This window comes from Saimiri boliviensis, chromosome 2 (genome assembly GCF_048565385.1).
Source record: "Saimiri boliviensis isolate mSaiBol1 chromosome 2, mSaiBol1.pri, whole genome shotgun sequence".
NCBI lineage: Eukaryota > Metazoa > Chordata > Mammalia > Primates > Cebidae > Saimiri > Saimiri boliviensis.
Window position 1 is genome coordinate 220,362,749 of NC_133450.1, and position 12,704 is coordinate 220,375,452.

The 12,704-nt window shown below is 43.7% G+C and overlaps 1 protein-coding gene and 1 pseudogene across 2 annotated transcripts in view; one reads left to right on the top strand and one right to left on the bottom strand.

Moving 5' to 3' along the window:
• The window catches only part of STXBP1 (syntaxin binding protein 1), an 88,735-nt gene that overhangs the window by 44,648 nt on the left and 31,383 nt on the right, over nucleotides 1–12,704 (top strand). For both annotated transcript variants that reach the window (XM_039475110.2, XM_039475111.2), the window contains exons 3-6: nucleotides 1,462–1,543; nucleotides 7,803–7,879; nucleotides 9,396–9,474; nucleotides 11,724–11,827. In XM_039475110.2, the coding sequence (XP_039331044.1) occupies nucleotides 1,462–1,543; nucleotides 7,803–7,879; nucleotides 9,396–9,474; nucleotides 11,724–11,827 (342 nt within the window). The remainder of the gene's footprint in view (nucleotides 1–1,461; nucleotides 1,544–7,802; nucleotides 7,880–9,395; nucleotides 9,475–11,723; nucleotides 11,828–12,704) is intronic.
• LOC101042648 (DAZ-associated protein 2-like) lies at nucleotides 4,339–4,907 on the bottom strand (annotated as a pseudogene).

Here is a 12,704-nt window from a genome sequence, read left to right on the forward strand (position 1 = left end):
ACCTTTCACTCTTACCCTTCACATCAGTGATGGGCTTGTAGATGTGAATGTTAAACTAATCTTGAGGAAGCTACCTTATATAATAAAAACTAATTGGCCCTTATACTGCAGAAGAAAGCTTTCTTATCCACACTGTCTCCACTGATGTTGTCTTCCTCCTGTTGCCCCCCCCTTCTCAGTTTATATCATTACAAAAAGAGAGGAGAGAAAAAAGAAAACAACAACAAAGGAGAAATAGCTGTGTTTTAACTGCCAGCTTCCTCTCCACTTTGGGCTGAATGAAGATAAGAAAGGTTAGCTGAAGAGTTGCAGGTCTGAAGCTTTTAGGCCAGTCCTGGAATGTTCTTGTTCTTCCAGCCTAGACTGAGGTACACTATGGTCCCAGCTGACATATGTGTTAGTGGCACAGTTCTGATGATGCCTTTCATCAAGTCCTCACATGCCAGACCACATCTACAGGCACTAGTGTTCACTCTCCCCTTAAACACAAGTTTATGCCCTGAAAAGAGTACTTGCTAATAGGATTATCTCTGAATGTTGGAGCTATAGATAATTTTTTCATTTATTTATTTATTTACTTATTTATTTGATGGAGTCTTGCTGTCACCCAGGCTGGAGTGCAGTGACGTGATCTTGGCTCACTACAACCTCTGCTTCTCAGGTTCAAACGATTCTGCTGCCTCAGCCTCCCAAGTAGCCAGGATTACAGGTGCCCACCCCCATGCCCAGCTAATTTTTATATGTGTAGTAGAGACAGGGTTTCACTATGTTAGCCAAGCTGGTCTCGAACTCCTGACCTCAAGTGGTCTGCCTTCCTTGGCTTTCCAAAGTGCTGGGATTACAGGCATGAACCACCGTGCCTGGCTGATTTTTCTCCCCACCACCCCTTTTTTTTTGAGACAGAGGTTCGCTCTTTTTGCCCAGGCTGGAGTGCGATGGCACAATCTCGGCTCACTGCAACTTCCGCCTCCCAAGTTCAAGCAATTCTCCTGCCTCAGCCTCCGGAGTAGCTGGGATTACAGGCGTGTACCACCACACCCAGCTGTTTTTATATGTTAAGTAGAGACGGAGTTTCTCCACGTTGGTCAGGCTGGTCTTGAACTCCTGACCTCAGGTGATCTGCCCACCTCGTCCTCCCAAAGTGCTGGGATCACAGACCTGAGCCACTATGCCTGGCTTTTTCATTTTTTTAATGGGTACTTTATCATGGGAAATAAAAACAATTTTTTTTAGGTTTATAAAATTAAATCAGTGAGAGGAAACTCTTAACTCCTAGAAGATTAGGTTAGAGTGTGGAAGGTACAAGCCAGCATATATCCCACTGGGCTTCTGGTCCACAGGAAATATAGTTTCTTCAGTCGTCTGCACTTCTGTAGCTCCTTTTAGAGTGTGACACGGTAAGCTGATGCAAGAATCACAGCAGATGCCATACAGCTCATATGCTGTTCTCTGTCCTTGCAGGTGCTGGTGGTGGATCAGTTAAGCATGAGGATGCTGTCCTCCTGCTGCAAGATGACAGACATCATGACCGAGGGCATAACAAGTGAGCATGCTCTCTGCGATTGAGCAGTGCTCTTTCCTATTCATTATTATCTCCTTTGATTTTAGATTCTTCTAGCAACCTGTGTGCTAAGACCAGAAGCTCCTGAGAGGTCCAAGGCTATCTTGTTCGTCACTGAATTGCTAGCACCAAATCCAGGGCTAGATGATCATTAAATGTTTATTAAAGGAATGACGAAAGAATGGTTAAATCAAGAAAGAAAAGGCAGCTCACCCAATAGAAAAAAGTTCTGAGCAGGCACTTAACAAAGGAAGAAATCCAAATGGCCAATAAATCTATGAAAATTGCCCACTGTCATTAGTGGTCAGGGAAATGCAATTCAAAACAGAGGGAGATGCCAGTAGAGACTCAAAAGATTACACTGTTTAATCTCTGATAATGCAAAGTGATGGTGAGGAGGTAGAAAAATGGAAACTCCTATGTGTTGGAATGTCTGTTGGTGTAGCCCCTTTGAAAAGCACTTGGCAGTGTCTAGTAAAGTTGAAGTTAGGCCTGTCCTGTGAGCCAGCATGTCTGTGGTCAGATGTGTGTCCTAGACAACCTCAGGTTATATGTGCCCAGGATACATGTGCAGGAATATGTGTGCAGTGTTGCTTATAGGTGCCCCAAGTGGAAAACAACCCAAATGCCCGTCAAGTGTAGAATGATTAAACCGGTTGCGGTGCAGTTACACAGCAGAATACTCTACAGGGATGAAAATGAGCAAGCCCTGAGCGCTCACAGTAACATGAATGCACCTGACAAAAAACAGTGAGGAAAGACAGCAAGACATGAAAGACCACTGAGAGTTCCATAGAGTTCAAACCACAGAGCTCAGCTGTGTTTTAAAAGGCAGATGTAGGGAGTAAAACCTAAACAGACATGGTGAAACCCCGTCTCTACTAAAAATACAAAAAATCAGCTGGGCATGGTGGCATGTGCCTGTAATCCCAGCTACTCAGGAGGCTGAGGCAGGAGAATTGCCTGAACCCAGGAGGCGGAGGTTGCGGTGAGCCGAGATCGCGCCATTGCACTCCAGCCTGGGTAACAAGAGCGAAACTCCGTCTCAAAAAAAAAAAAAACCTAAACAGAAGAACTAACCATTCAAGCTATGATAATGATCTGTTTGCAGGGAAGAGCAAGTGGTGCTGACAGAGGGGAGTGTGAGACAGGGCACTTCTGTGGTGCTGATAGAGTTTTGTTTCTTAGCTATTTAGACATTTTCCTTACAGTTATTTGTATGTTTATGTTTTATTCACTCTGGAATGTGTGCTGTAACTTTTGGTAAATACCAAGGAGCACAATTGCTGGATCATATGATAAGCGTGTTTAGTTTTGTAAGATACTGCCAAACCATTTTTCAAAGTGGCTGAACCATTTTGCATTCCCAGCAGTAGTGAATGAGAGTTCCTGTTGCTCCGCATCCTTACCAGCATGTGGAGTTGTCAGTGTTCTGGATTTTGATCATTCTAATAGCTGTGTAGTGGTACGGTGTTGTTTGAATTTGCATTTTCCTGATGACCTAGGATGTGGAGCATCTTTTCACATGCTTATTTGCCATCTGTATATTGTTTTTTGGTGCAGTGTCTGTAAGGTCTTTGGCCCATTTTTTAATTGGGTTATTTGTTTTCTTATTGTTGAGTTTTAAGGGAGCTTTATATATTTTGGATAATAGTCATTTATCAGATATGTCTTTTGGAAATATTTGCCCTCAGTCTGTTTCTTGGCTTTTCATTCTCTTGACAGCATCTTTCACAGAGCAGTAATTTTTAATTTTTATGAAATCCAGCTTATCTATTCTTTTTTTCATGGATTGTGGCTTTGGTGTCATATCTAGAAAGTCATTGGCCACCTAGCTTTTCTTTTATGTAATCCTTTAGAGTTTCATAATTTTGCATTTTACATTTAGGTCTGTGATCCATTTTGAGTTAGCATTTGTAAAGCGTATAAGGTATGTGTCTGTTTTCATTTTGTTACACGTGGATGTGATTCCTTTATTTTTAAAAAACAGATCCAGTGTATCTATCAGCAGAAGTATAGTCCTGTAAATGGCATACACACTTTTTTTTTGAAATGGAGTCTTGCTGTCTCCCAGGTTGGAGTGCAGTGTTGTGATCTCAGCTCACCACAACCTCTGCCTCTTGGGTTCAAGTGATTCTCGTGCCTCAGCCTCCCAAGTAGCTGGGATTACAGGCACCTGCCACCACACCGAACTAATTTTTGTATTTTTAGTAGAAACAGGATTTCACCATGTTGGCCAGGCTTGTCTCAAACGCCTGACTTCAAGTGATCTACCCGCCTCAGACTCCCAAAGTGCTGGGATTATAGATATGAGCCACCACACCTGGCCTGCATACACAATTTTTAAAAATATGTTCCATTTAATTATAAGTAATATAAATCAAAGACTTAAAAGAGATTAAAGACCAATCAGAATAATTTGGCAACTTTAATTCTTAGGAAGATCAACGTTCCCTCCAAACCTAATTTGATGTTTTATTATTAAAAGCAAAGACCAGTATGGTACAGTATTACTCCAGAGAAATTAAAGGAAGATCCTTAGGGCAGCTTCACCCACATTCATTTTGTGAATGGATACCTTCCCTACCTCAAAGTGCTTTAGGGAGGTACTGCTACCATTACATGATTCCTTATTAAATTTGAAAAGTGCCTGAAAGTTTGGGCACCAGAAAGACACCCCAACAACATGTATCTAAACTGCAGCTTCAGGTTGATATGACTAAAGCAGTTACATTGTGAGAAGTGCTGAAAGTATATTATGTCTTTCCTGGCACAAAGGTGGCCTTGGTTCCTCACCAGATGGTGTAGCCACCATCTGAACCACCCATGAAGAAGTTCCCCTTCCGCTGAGTTATGAGGACGTTGGCAAGCTGAGCAGCATTGGGAGGGCATCCAGGAGGTGGAGGAAGAATGTTGCCAGCAGTAGCCCCAGCTCCAAATCTGGCACCTGCGTTGGACTCTTCTTCCACCAGTACTGTAGAGCCAGGTGGATAGATGGGACTGACTGAATAATAAGCCATGGGGATTGTGGAACCTAAAGGCCCAACAGCCACAAACCTGGGCCATGGGAAGATACGGAGAGGCTCCAGGAAATGTGGCTGACTTGGTGGGGACCGTGGCAGCCCTTGGGTGCACAAAGCTCAGACGATAGAACTCTGAGTAGGTAGGTGGAACATCAGTATAATGTGGAGCCTGAGGAAGATGCAAGGTCTGAGGGTATACTGGATTCCTGGGAGGCTGCACAGGGTAGGTTGGCTGTGTTGGATATTGACCTTTGCTGTTCATGGTGGCTGTGTGTTCCGCATACGGAATTTTTGATGAGACTTTTATGTTATTTATCCAAGTCAGTGTGTTTTGTTTTGCTTTTGAGACAGAGTCTTGCTCTGTCATCCAGGCTGGAGTGTAGTGGGGCGATCTTGGCTGACTGCAATCTCCACCTCCCTGGTTCAATTCTCTTGCTTCAGCCTCCTGAATAGCTGGGATTACAGGCGTCTGTCACCACACCTGGCTAATTATTGTATTTTTAGTAGAGAAGGGGTTTCACTATGTTGGCCAGGCTGGTCTTGAACTCTTGACCTCAAGTGATCCACCCGCCTAGGCCTCCCAAAGTACTGGGATTACAGGTGTGAACCACTGTGCCCAGCCTGCATGCAGAATTTTTGATATGACTTTTATGTAATTTGGTGATCCAAGTGTGAATTTTGTTTGTTTTTGAGACAAACAGGATACCCAGGGTGGAGTATAGTGGTGCAGTCTTGGCTCACTGCAACCTCCACCTCCCAGGTTCAGGCAATTCTTGTGCCTCAGCCTCTCGAGTACCTGGGATTACAGATAGGCACCAGCACACCCAACTAAATTTTTTTTTTTTTTGTATTTTTAATAGAGATTGGTTTCACCATGCTGGCCAAGCTAGTTTTGAACTCCTGGCCTCAAGTTACCTGCTTGCTGTGGCCTCCCAAAGTGCTGGGATTACAGGGATGAGCTACTGTGCCTGGCCCCAAGTCAGTTTTAAGACTAGGCTTGCCCCTGTTTTGAGCTTACAATGTTATTTTCTTCATGGAGTTTTTGAAACTTTTTTTTTTTTTGACAGAGTTTTGCTCTTGTTACCCAGGCTGGAGTGCAATGGCGTGATCTCAGCTCACCGCAACCTCCGCCTCCTGGGTTCAGGCAATTCTCCTGCCTCAGCCTCCTGATTAGCTGGGATTACAGGCACGCGCCACCATGCCCAGCTAATTTTTTGTATTTTTAGTAGAGACGGGGTTTCACCATGTTGACCAGGATGGTCTTGATCTCTCGACCTTGTGATCCACCTGCCTTGGTCTCCCAAAGTACTGGGATTACAGGCTTGAGCCACCGCGCCTGGCCGAAACTATTTTTTTTTCTGTCTATCAAAGCAAAAACAAAAACAAAAAAGTAAAGGGGAAAAATGCCAAATGGAGCTAACAAGGATCTAATAAAAGAGCAGTGACGTCCAGTCCTCCTCTCATCTCCCCATCCCTGAGGTCCATTACCCCAGAGGCAGCCACCTTGCCCTTCATTCTGGTCATCTTTTTTGTTTTTCTTTATAAATGCTTGTTCTATTATATCTTGATTCAGTGTTATTAGATATTATTAATTGACTTCCTGTGGGAGATGGGGATTCAGATCTCTCCACTATACACAGATTCTTTAGTACCCTGAAAGGTGGTTTTTAAAAAATGACCTTATGGGTGGGTGTGGTGGCTCATACCTATAATCCCAGCACTTCAGGAGGCTGAGGCGGGCAGGTCACCTGAGGTCAGGAGTTCCAGACCAGCCTGGCCAGCATAGTGAAACCCTGTCTCTACTAAAAATACAAAGATTAACTGGGCACAGTGGCGTGTGTCTGTAGTCCCAGCTACTTGGGAAGCTGAGAATTGCTTGAGTCTGGGAGGCGGAGGTTACACTGAGCCGAGATCATGCCATTGCACTCCAGCCTGGGTGACAGAGCAAGACTCTGTCTCAAAATAAAAAGAAAAGTTCTTACTTAGCAAAATTTAAGTTAGCAACCCTTTGTTGAAGCCCTGAAACATTTTGGGGGGAAGTGTTAGTGGCCTATGAAATTACAAAATCTATAACCATCGGTAAAGTAAGTGTTTAGGGATTTTGGTATTAATTTGAACATTATTTGGGGTGAAAAGTCTTTATAAATGTTACAAGGGATTCCTCTACAGTGATGCTTTTATGTACTTAAATCATCTGCATAGGAAGAATGGCACCTGTATAATTGCCTTGCTCCCTCCATGCTAGAGGACAGTAGATAACACATTTTAAGCATTACCAGGTGACTGGTAAGATTCTCCCAAAAGCTGTTCTTTCCTGGTGAAGTCTTTGACATAACTGTAGAGGAAACAAGCAAACCAAAACCCATGATTTACTTTAGTAAAATAGAATGTTTAATCTTTACACTATTGAAGACAGTGTAAAAACTTTACAGTATTGTAGAGAGGGTGTGGTTGGAATGTCTTCATTTGATATGCAGAAGAAAGCAATGAAACTATCCAACTGTTGACAAATAAACCTAACATGGAAATTCTAAAGGAATTGGAATTATCTAGGACAGAGGAGACAAAGCCGAAGGAAGAGGCAAAGGACCCATTCTTGACAGAATTAGATAGCATGTTCCATTTTCTCTCAGAACAGATCAAGGAATTTACTTAAACTGAAATGGGAAATGAGAAATACCTATTGTGATAAGATTTCAGATTTTCCCTTTTGTTTTTTTGAGATGGAGTCTCCTTCTGTCACCCAGGTCAGTGTGCAGTGGTACAATCTTGGCTCACTGCAACTTCTGCCTCCCAGGTTCATGTGATTCTCCCACCTCACCCTCCCGAGTAGCTGGAATTACAGGGACATTCCACCACTCCTGGCTAATTTTTGTACTTTTTTAGTAGAGATGACGTTTCACCAATGTTGGCCAGGCTGGTCTTGAACTTCTGACCTCAAGTGATCTGCTCGCCTCAGCCTTCCAAAGTGCTGGGATTACAGGCATGAGTCACCGTGCCCAGCCCAGATTTCAGATTTTCTAACATCTTGGGCATGTTGAGACCATGGAATTCACTCCCATGGAATGTGGTAACCTTAAGGAATGGGTGAATGATTGTTTCCTCCCCACTGTAGATATTTATCTGCAATAGTCTGAAGGTGGCCTCTCTATATTGCTTCTAGTTTTATGGTCACCCATCATGTCTTCTTACACACTATGGTTTGTTTTGTTGTCTAGTTGTGGAAGATATCAACAAGCGCAGAGAGCCGCTCCCCAGCCTGGAGGCTGTGTATCTCATCACTCCATCTGAGAAGGTAAACCTTCCACCAGAGAACTCTGGCTAAGGTTAGATGGACTGGCTTGGGATTTATGTGGCACACTGACATTTCTAGGTTAAGCATGCATTTAACACACTGCTCTGTTTAAGCATGCAGTCCACAATGCGGCGGGGCGGGGGGTGGTGTTTATGCAGCGAGAAGTGAAGAATGTATTAAGCCTTCTTAAACACAGTAGCTATGCAGAAAACCAGAGCCTGTGTTCTGTGGCCCTGAATCATTCTAGTTTTCCCCCTTGTGCTCCCTCTTCAGGTAGGATCCACTCTGTCTAATTAGCAGTCCACCTGCAGACTTTGGTATTTTATGCTTTTATTTTACTGTTCAGATTTACCTGTCTTGGCCGGGCGCGGTGGCTCAAGCCTGTAATCCCAGCACTTTGGGAGGCCGAGGCGGGTGGATCACGAGGTCGAGAGATCAAGACCATCCTGGTCAACCTGGTGAAACCCCGTCTCTACTAAAAATACAAAAAATCAGCTGGGCATGGTGGCTCGTGCCTGTAATCCCAGCTACTCAGGAGGCTGAGGCAGGAGAATTGCCTGAGCCCAGGAGGCGGAGGTTGCGGTGAGCCGAGATCGCGCCATTGCACTCCAGCCTGGGTAACAAGAGCGAAACTCCGTCTCAAAAAAAAAAAAAAAAAAAAAAAAAGATTTACCTGTCTTATAATTTTAGAGGTTACTTCAAGTCACCATCCAAACAAGGTCCACCCACCTCCTTGCTTCTGGGTGATATTTGTCTTAGATGGATTTTTTGTTGTTGTTGTTGAGGGTGGGGGACATATTTTTGAGATAGATCTCACTCCATCACCCAGGCTAGAGTGCAGTGGTGTGATCACAGTTCACTACAGCCCCGACCTCTGAGGCTTAAGTGATCCTCCCACTTCAGCCTCCCAAATAGCTGAGACTACAGGCACGCGCCACCATGCCCAGCTAATTTTTGGCAGAGATCGGGGTCGTGCTTTGTTGCCCGGACTGGTATCAAACTCCTGAGCTCAAGTGATCCACCCGCCTTGGCCTCCCAAAGTGTTGGGATTACAGGCGTGAGCTACCACACCAGCCTTGGGTGTCTTAGTCTATATAAATTTCCTCCAGTTTTCACATTTTCTTTTCACTTTGAAAACTGGCTTACATACGAGTTTCTACAGATGCAGCTACATTGCCAAAAGGTCATCAAGTATGAATCTCCTGGAGGGTTTCTGCCCGATTTCCTTTTTCGTGGGTATCGTCCTAGCAACTAATTACAGTGGCTCCAAAGAACTGATACTGTCATTCTGGAATGAGCTAAGAAGGCCTTTATTCATCTAAACTCTGAAATAAACCTAATTTCAAGTCCTCAGGACTTGGTTATGGCCAAACGTGAGTGTCACAATTATGCATCACAAATCCCCTGCTATTTTGCGCAAGTGGCTTGAAGCCATTGAATATAACTCAGTTTAGATACAGGTCCCATTTGGTTCTAGAATTGGATTCAGGTCCCTCTTTGTTCCCCCTGTCCACAGTCTGTCCACTCTCTCATCAGTGACTTTAAGGACCCGCCGACTGCTAAATACCGGGCTGCACACGTCTTCTTCACTGACTGTGAGTACAACTGAGAGCTGTCCCCAGCCCCCATCAGGCAGGTTAGCATTTCTGAACAGCTGGGCTGAGCCAAAACTAAGGCAGGTCAATAGGGAAGGAATGGGTTCTTACCATGCTTGTCTCGATCTGTTAGTTTCTCTTCAGAAGACAGATTACATAAGAGACAAAAATAAGTGCACACAAATAAAAACCCACTAGATCATGCAGTCCTTCCTGCTGAAAAATAGCACACAGGCACTTCTTCTTGAGACTGAGAAGAACCTTCCTGATGCTTGGCATTTCATTATGTAGATTTACAGTTATCACTATACACTGTAGTATGTTTCCATCAATTTTTCAGCTACAAAGATGTTCCAATCCTGTAGTCTTTGTATAAGAAAGAACCTGCGTCATTACCCTGGAATTAGTTTTCTTATATTGTGGGGATTTTATGCTCAGATCCTAGCAGAAAAGCAGTGAGAGAGGAATTGACCTGGATAGCTACAGAGTATAAAACAGTAAGAATTCACCCAGAGTTCTTCTCTCTAGGAATAACCTCCCACAGCACTCACTACTGAGAAAGTGGAAAGGATATAGCAGAAGAATAATTTTACAGTGTTTGAATATGCATGACAATGAGCAGACAGATAGCATTAATAATAAGAATCCAGTAACACATTTCTGGGAACCCTGAGGCCATTTGTTTGGCCCAAGAGATTTCCTAGAAATCATGGTTTCCCTATCAAGGGGGCCTTCTCTGCTGCTGAGCTCAAAGTTCTGGGGGAAATGCTTGCATCACATTTCTAGTGATTTCACTTTCTTATTTCATTAATCCTTAACGTATTAGATGTGTGGTATTTATTTATACTAAAGGCCTTGTCATTGCCCCTTCTTAATCTCTTCTGTTTTTTATTCCTTCCTCGAACTCTTAGCCTCTTGGCCTCAAGCAATCCTTCCGCCTCAGCCTCCAAAAGTGTTGGGATTACAGGCATGAGCCACTGCACCCAGCCTTGTTTTTTTCTTCCTTTTCTTGGTATTAGAAAGTAGTTTTGATTAGCTTTCAATATCTCAATCTGTATTGCCATTTGTTTTTCTATTATCTATTGAAGACCATGCAGGTGGTTTTACATTCCTTTTATACCTTAGAGCAGAGGTGTCCAATATTTTGGCTTCCCTGGGACACATTGGAATAATTGTCTTGATCCACACATCATCACTAATGATAGCTGATGAGCTGGAGAAAAAAAATCACAAAAAAACATAATTTTTTAAAATTTTAATTTTATTTATTTATTTATTTATTTATTTTAGAGACAAGGTTTCACCATGTTGGCCAGGATGGTCTCAATCTCCTGACCTCATGAGCCGCCCATCTCGGGCTCCCAGAGTGCTGGGATTACAGGCATGAGCCACTACACCCAGCCTTAAAATCACATAATGTTTTAAGAAGGTTTATGAATTTGTGTTGGGCTGCATTGAAAGCTGTCCTGGGTTGTGGGTTGGAAAAGCTTGCCCTAGAAGTACTGGATATTTTAGGATGGAGTGAATTTCCTAGTTGTCTTTTAAAAATCCTAATAAAATGGGCCGGGCACAGTGTCTCACGCCTGTAATCCCAGCACTTGGGGAGGCTGAGGCAGGTGGATCACCTGAGGTCAGGAGTTCAAGACCAGCCTGGCCAACATGGTAAAACCCCGTCTCTACAAAAATACAAAAATTAGGCCGGGCGCGGTGGCTCAAGCCTGTAATCCCAGCACTTTGGGAGGCCGAGGCGGGTGGATCACGAGGTCGAGAGATCGAGACCATCCTGGTCAACATGGTGAAACCCCGTCTCTACTAAAAATACAAAATATTAGCTGGGCATGGTGGCACGTGCCTGTAATCTCAGCTACTCAGGAGGCTGAGGCAGGAGAATTGCCTGAACCCAGGAGGCGGAGATTGCGGTGAGCCGAGATCGCGCCATTGCACTCCAGCCTGGGTAACAAGAGCGAAACTCCGTCTCAAAAAAAAAAAAAAAAAAAAAAAAATACAAAAATTAGCTGGGCCTGATGGCAGGGGAGGCTGAGGCAGGAGAATTCCCTGAACCCAGGAGGCGGAGGTTATAGTGAGCCGAGATCTCCCCATTGCACTCCAGCCTGGGTGACAGAGCGAGATTCCATTTCAAAGAAAAAAAAAATTCTAATAAAATGAAGAAGAACCCACTGTACATGTGCAGCTGTTAAATGAACCAGCAAATGGACAGGAAAGTCAACTATCTTTTGTCATGCTTGCAGCTTGTCCAGATGCCCTGTTTAATGAACTGGTAAAATCTCGAGCAGCCAAAGTCATCAAAACTCTGACGGAAATCAATATTGCATTTCTCCCATATGAATCCCAGGTGAGCCTGAGCAGGGGTGCACAGGAAATCTGCATCTGCTCTTATTCTGAGAGGGTGGGGCAGGACCTACCGAAGAGTGGGGGAGGGAAGGTACTATCCTCTGAATTGCCAAACGATAGGTTATAATTGGATGTTTACTGAATGGAAATAGTGTTCCATACAGCCTGCCCCCTGCGCTCATGGTACTCTCCAGTTGTTTCTGACTTTGCATCAGCCATTGTGCCTTTCTTTGTGTGCATTTCATCCTTGCTCTCAGTGCTTACTCCTGTCGGCTGACTCCTTGAATAACCACAGAGTAGCCAATCAGAAATGAGCTTGGAAGGAGAGCGAGGGAGGGGAGCAGAAACATCCCATCTGCTGCGAAGGAGACTGTTTTTACTTACGTGGAGATAACCTCAGCTTGTCATGTGCTGCAAGAGCAGATGGCAGCCTTCGTCATTAGTCGTTAACACTTCAAGTGCCAAATGCAAGGGCCATAAAGCGCTCCCTTGGAAATAAACAAAAGTTATTAAATGAATAAAGGTGAAGCTGATTGTGAGAGAACAGACACAATTTGTCTTGGTATTTTAAGAGCTGTTAAAATGTCTCTTAGCAAACAAGGAAACAAAAACAACAGGACTTTGATGCATTTTATGGAGCTAAAAGATGATTGTGGCATGTTGGATCTTTACAGATCACCTTCAAGACACCAGTGACCTATTAGAGAAGGAGAAATGGAAAAGTTACAGTGTGAACATTTTAAAACAGGCTACCTTCTCACTTAGCCTAAAGCCTGTCTCCTGCTTGAGGGAAGGAATTTTTTTTTTCTTCTGTGTGTTCCGTCCCTACCTGGATAGAACAAAATCCAGCTTTAGCATATTCAACAATATTATATTTC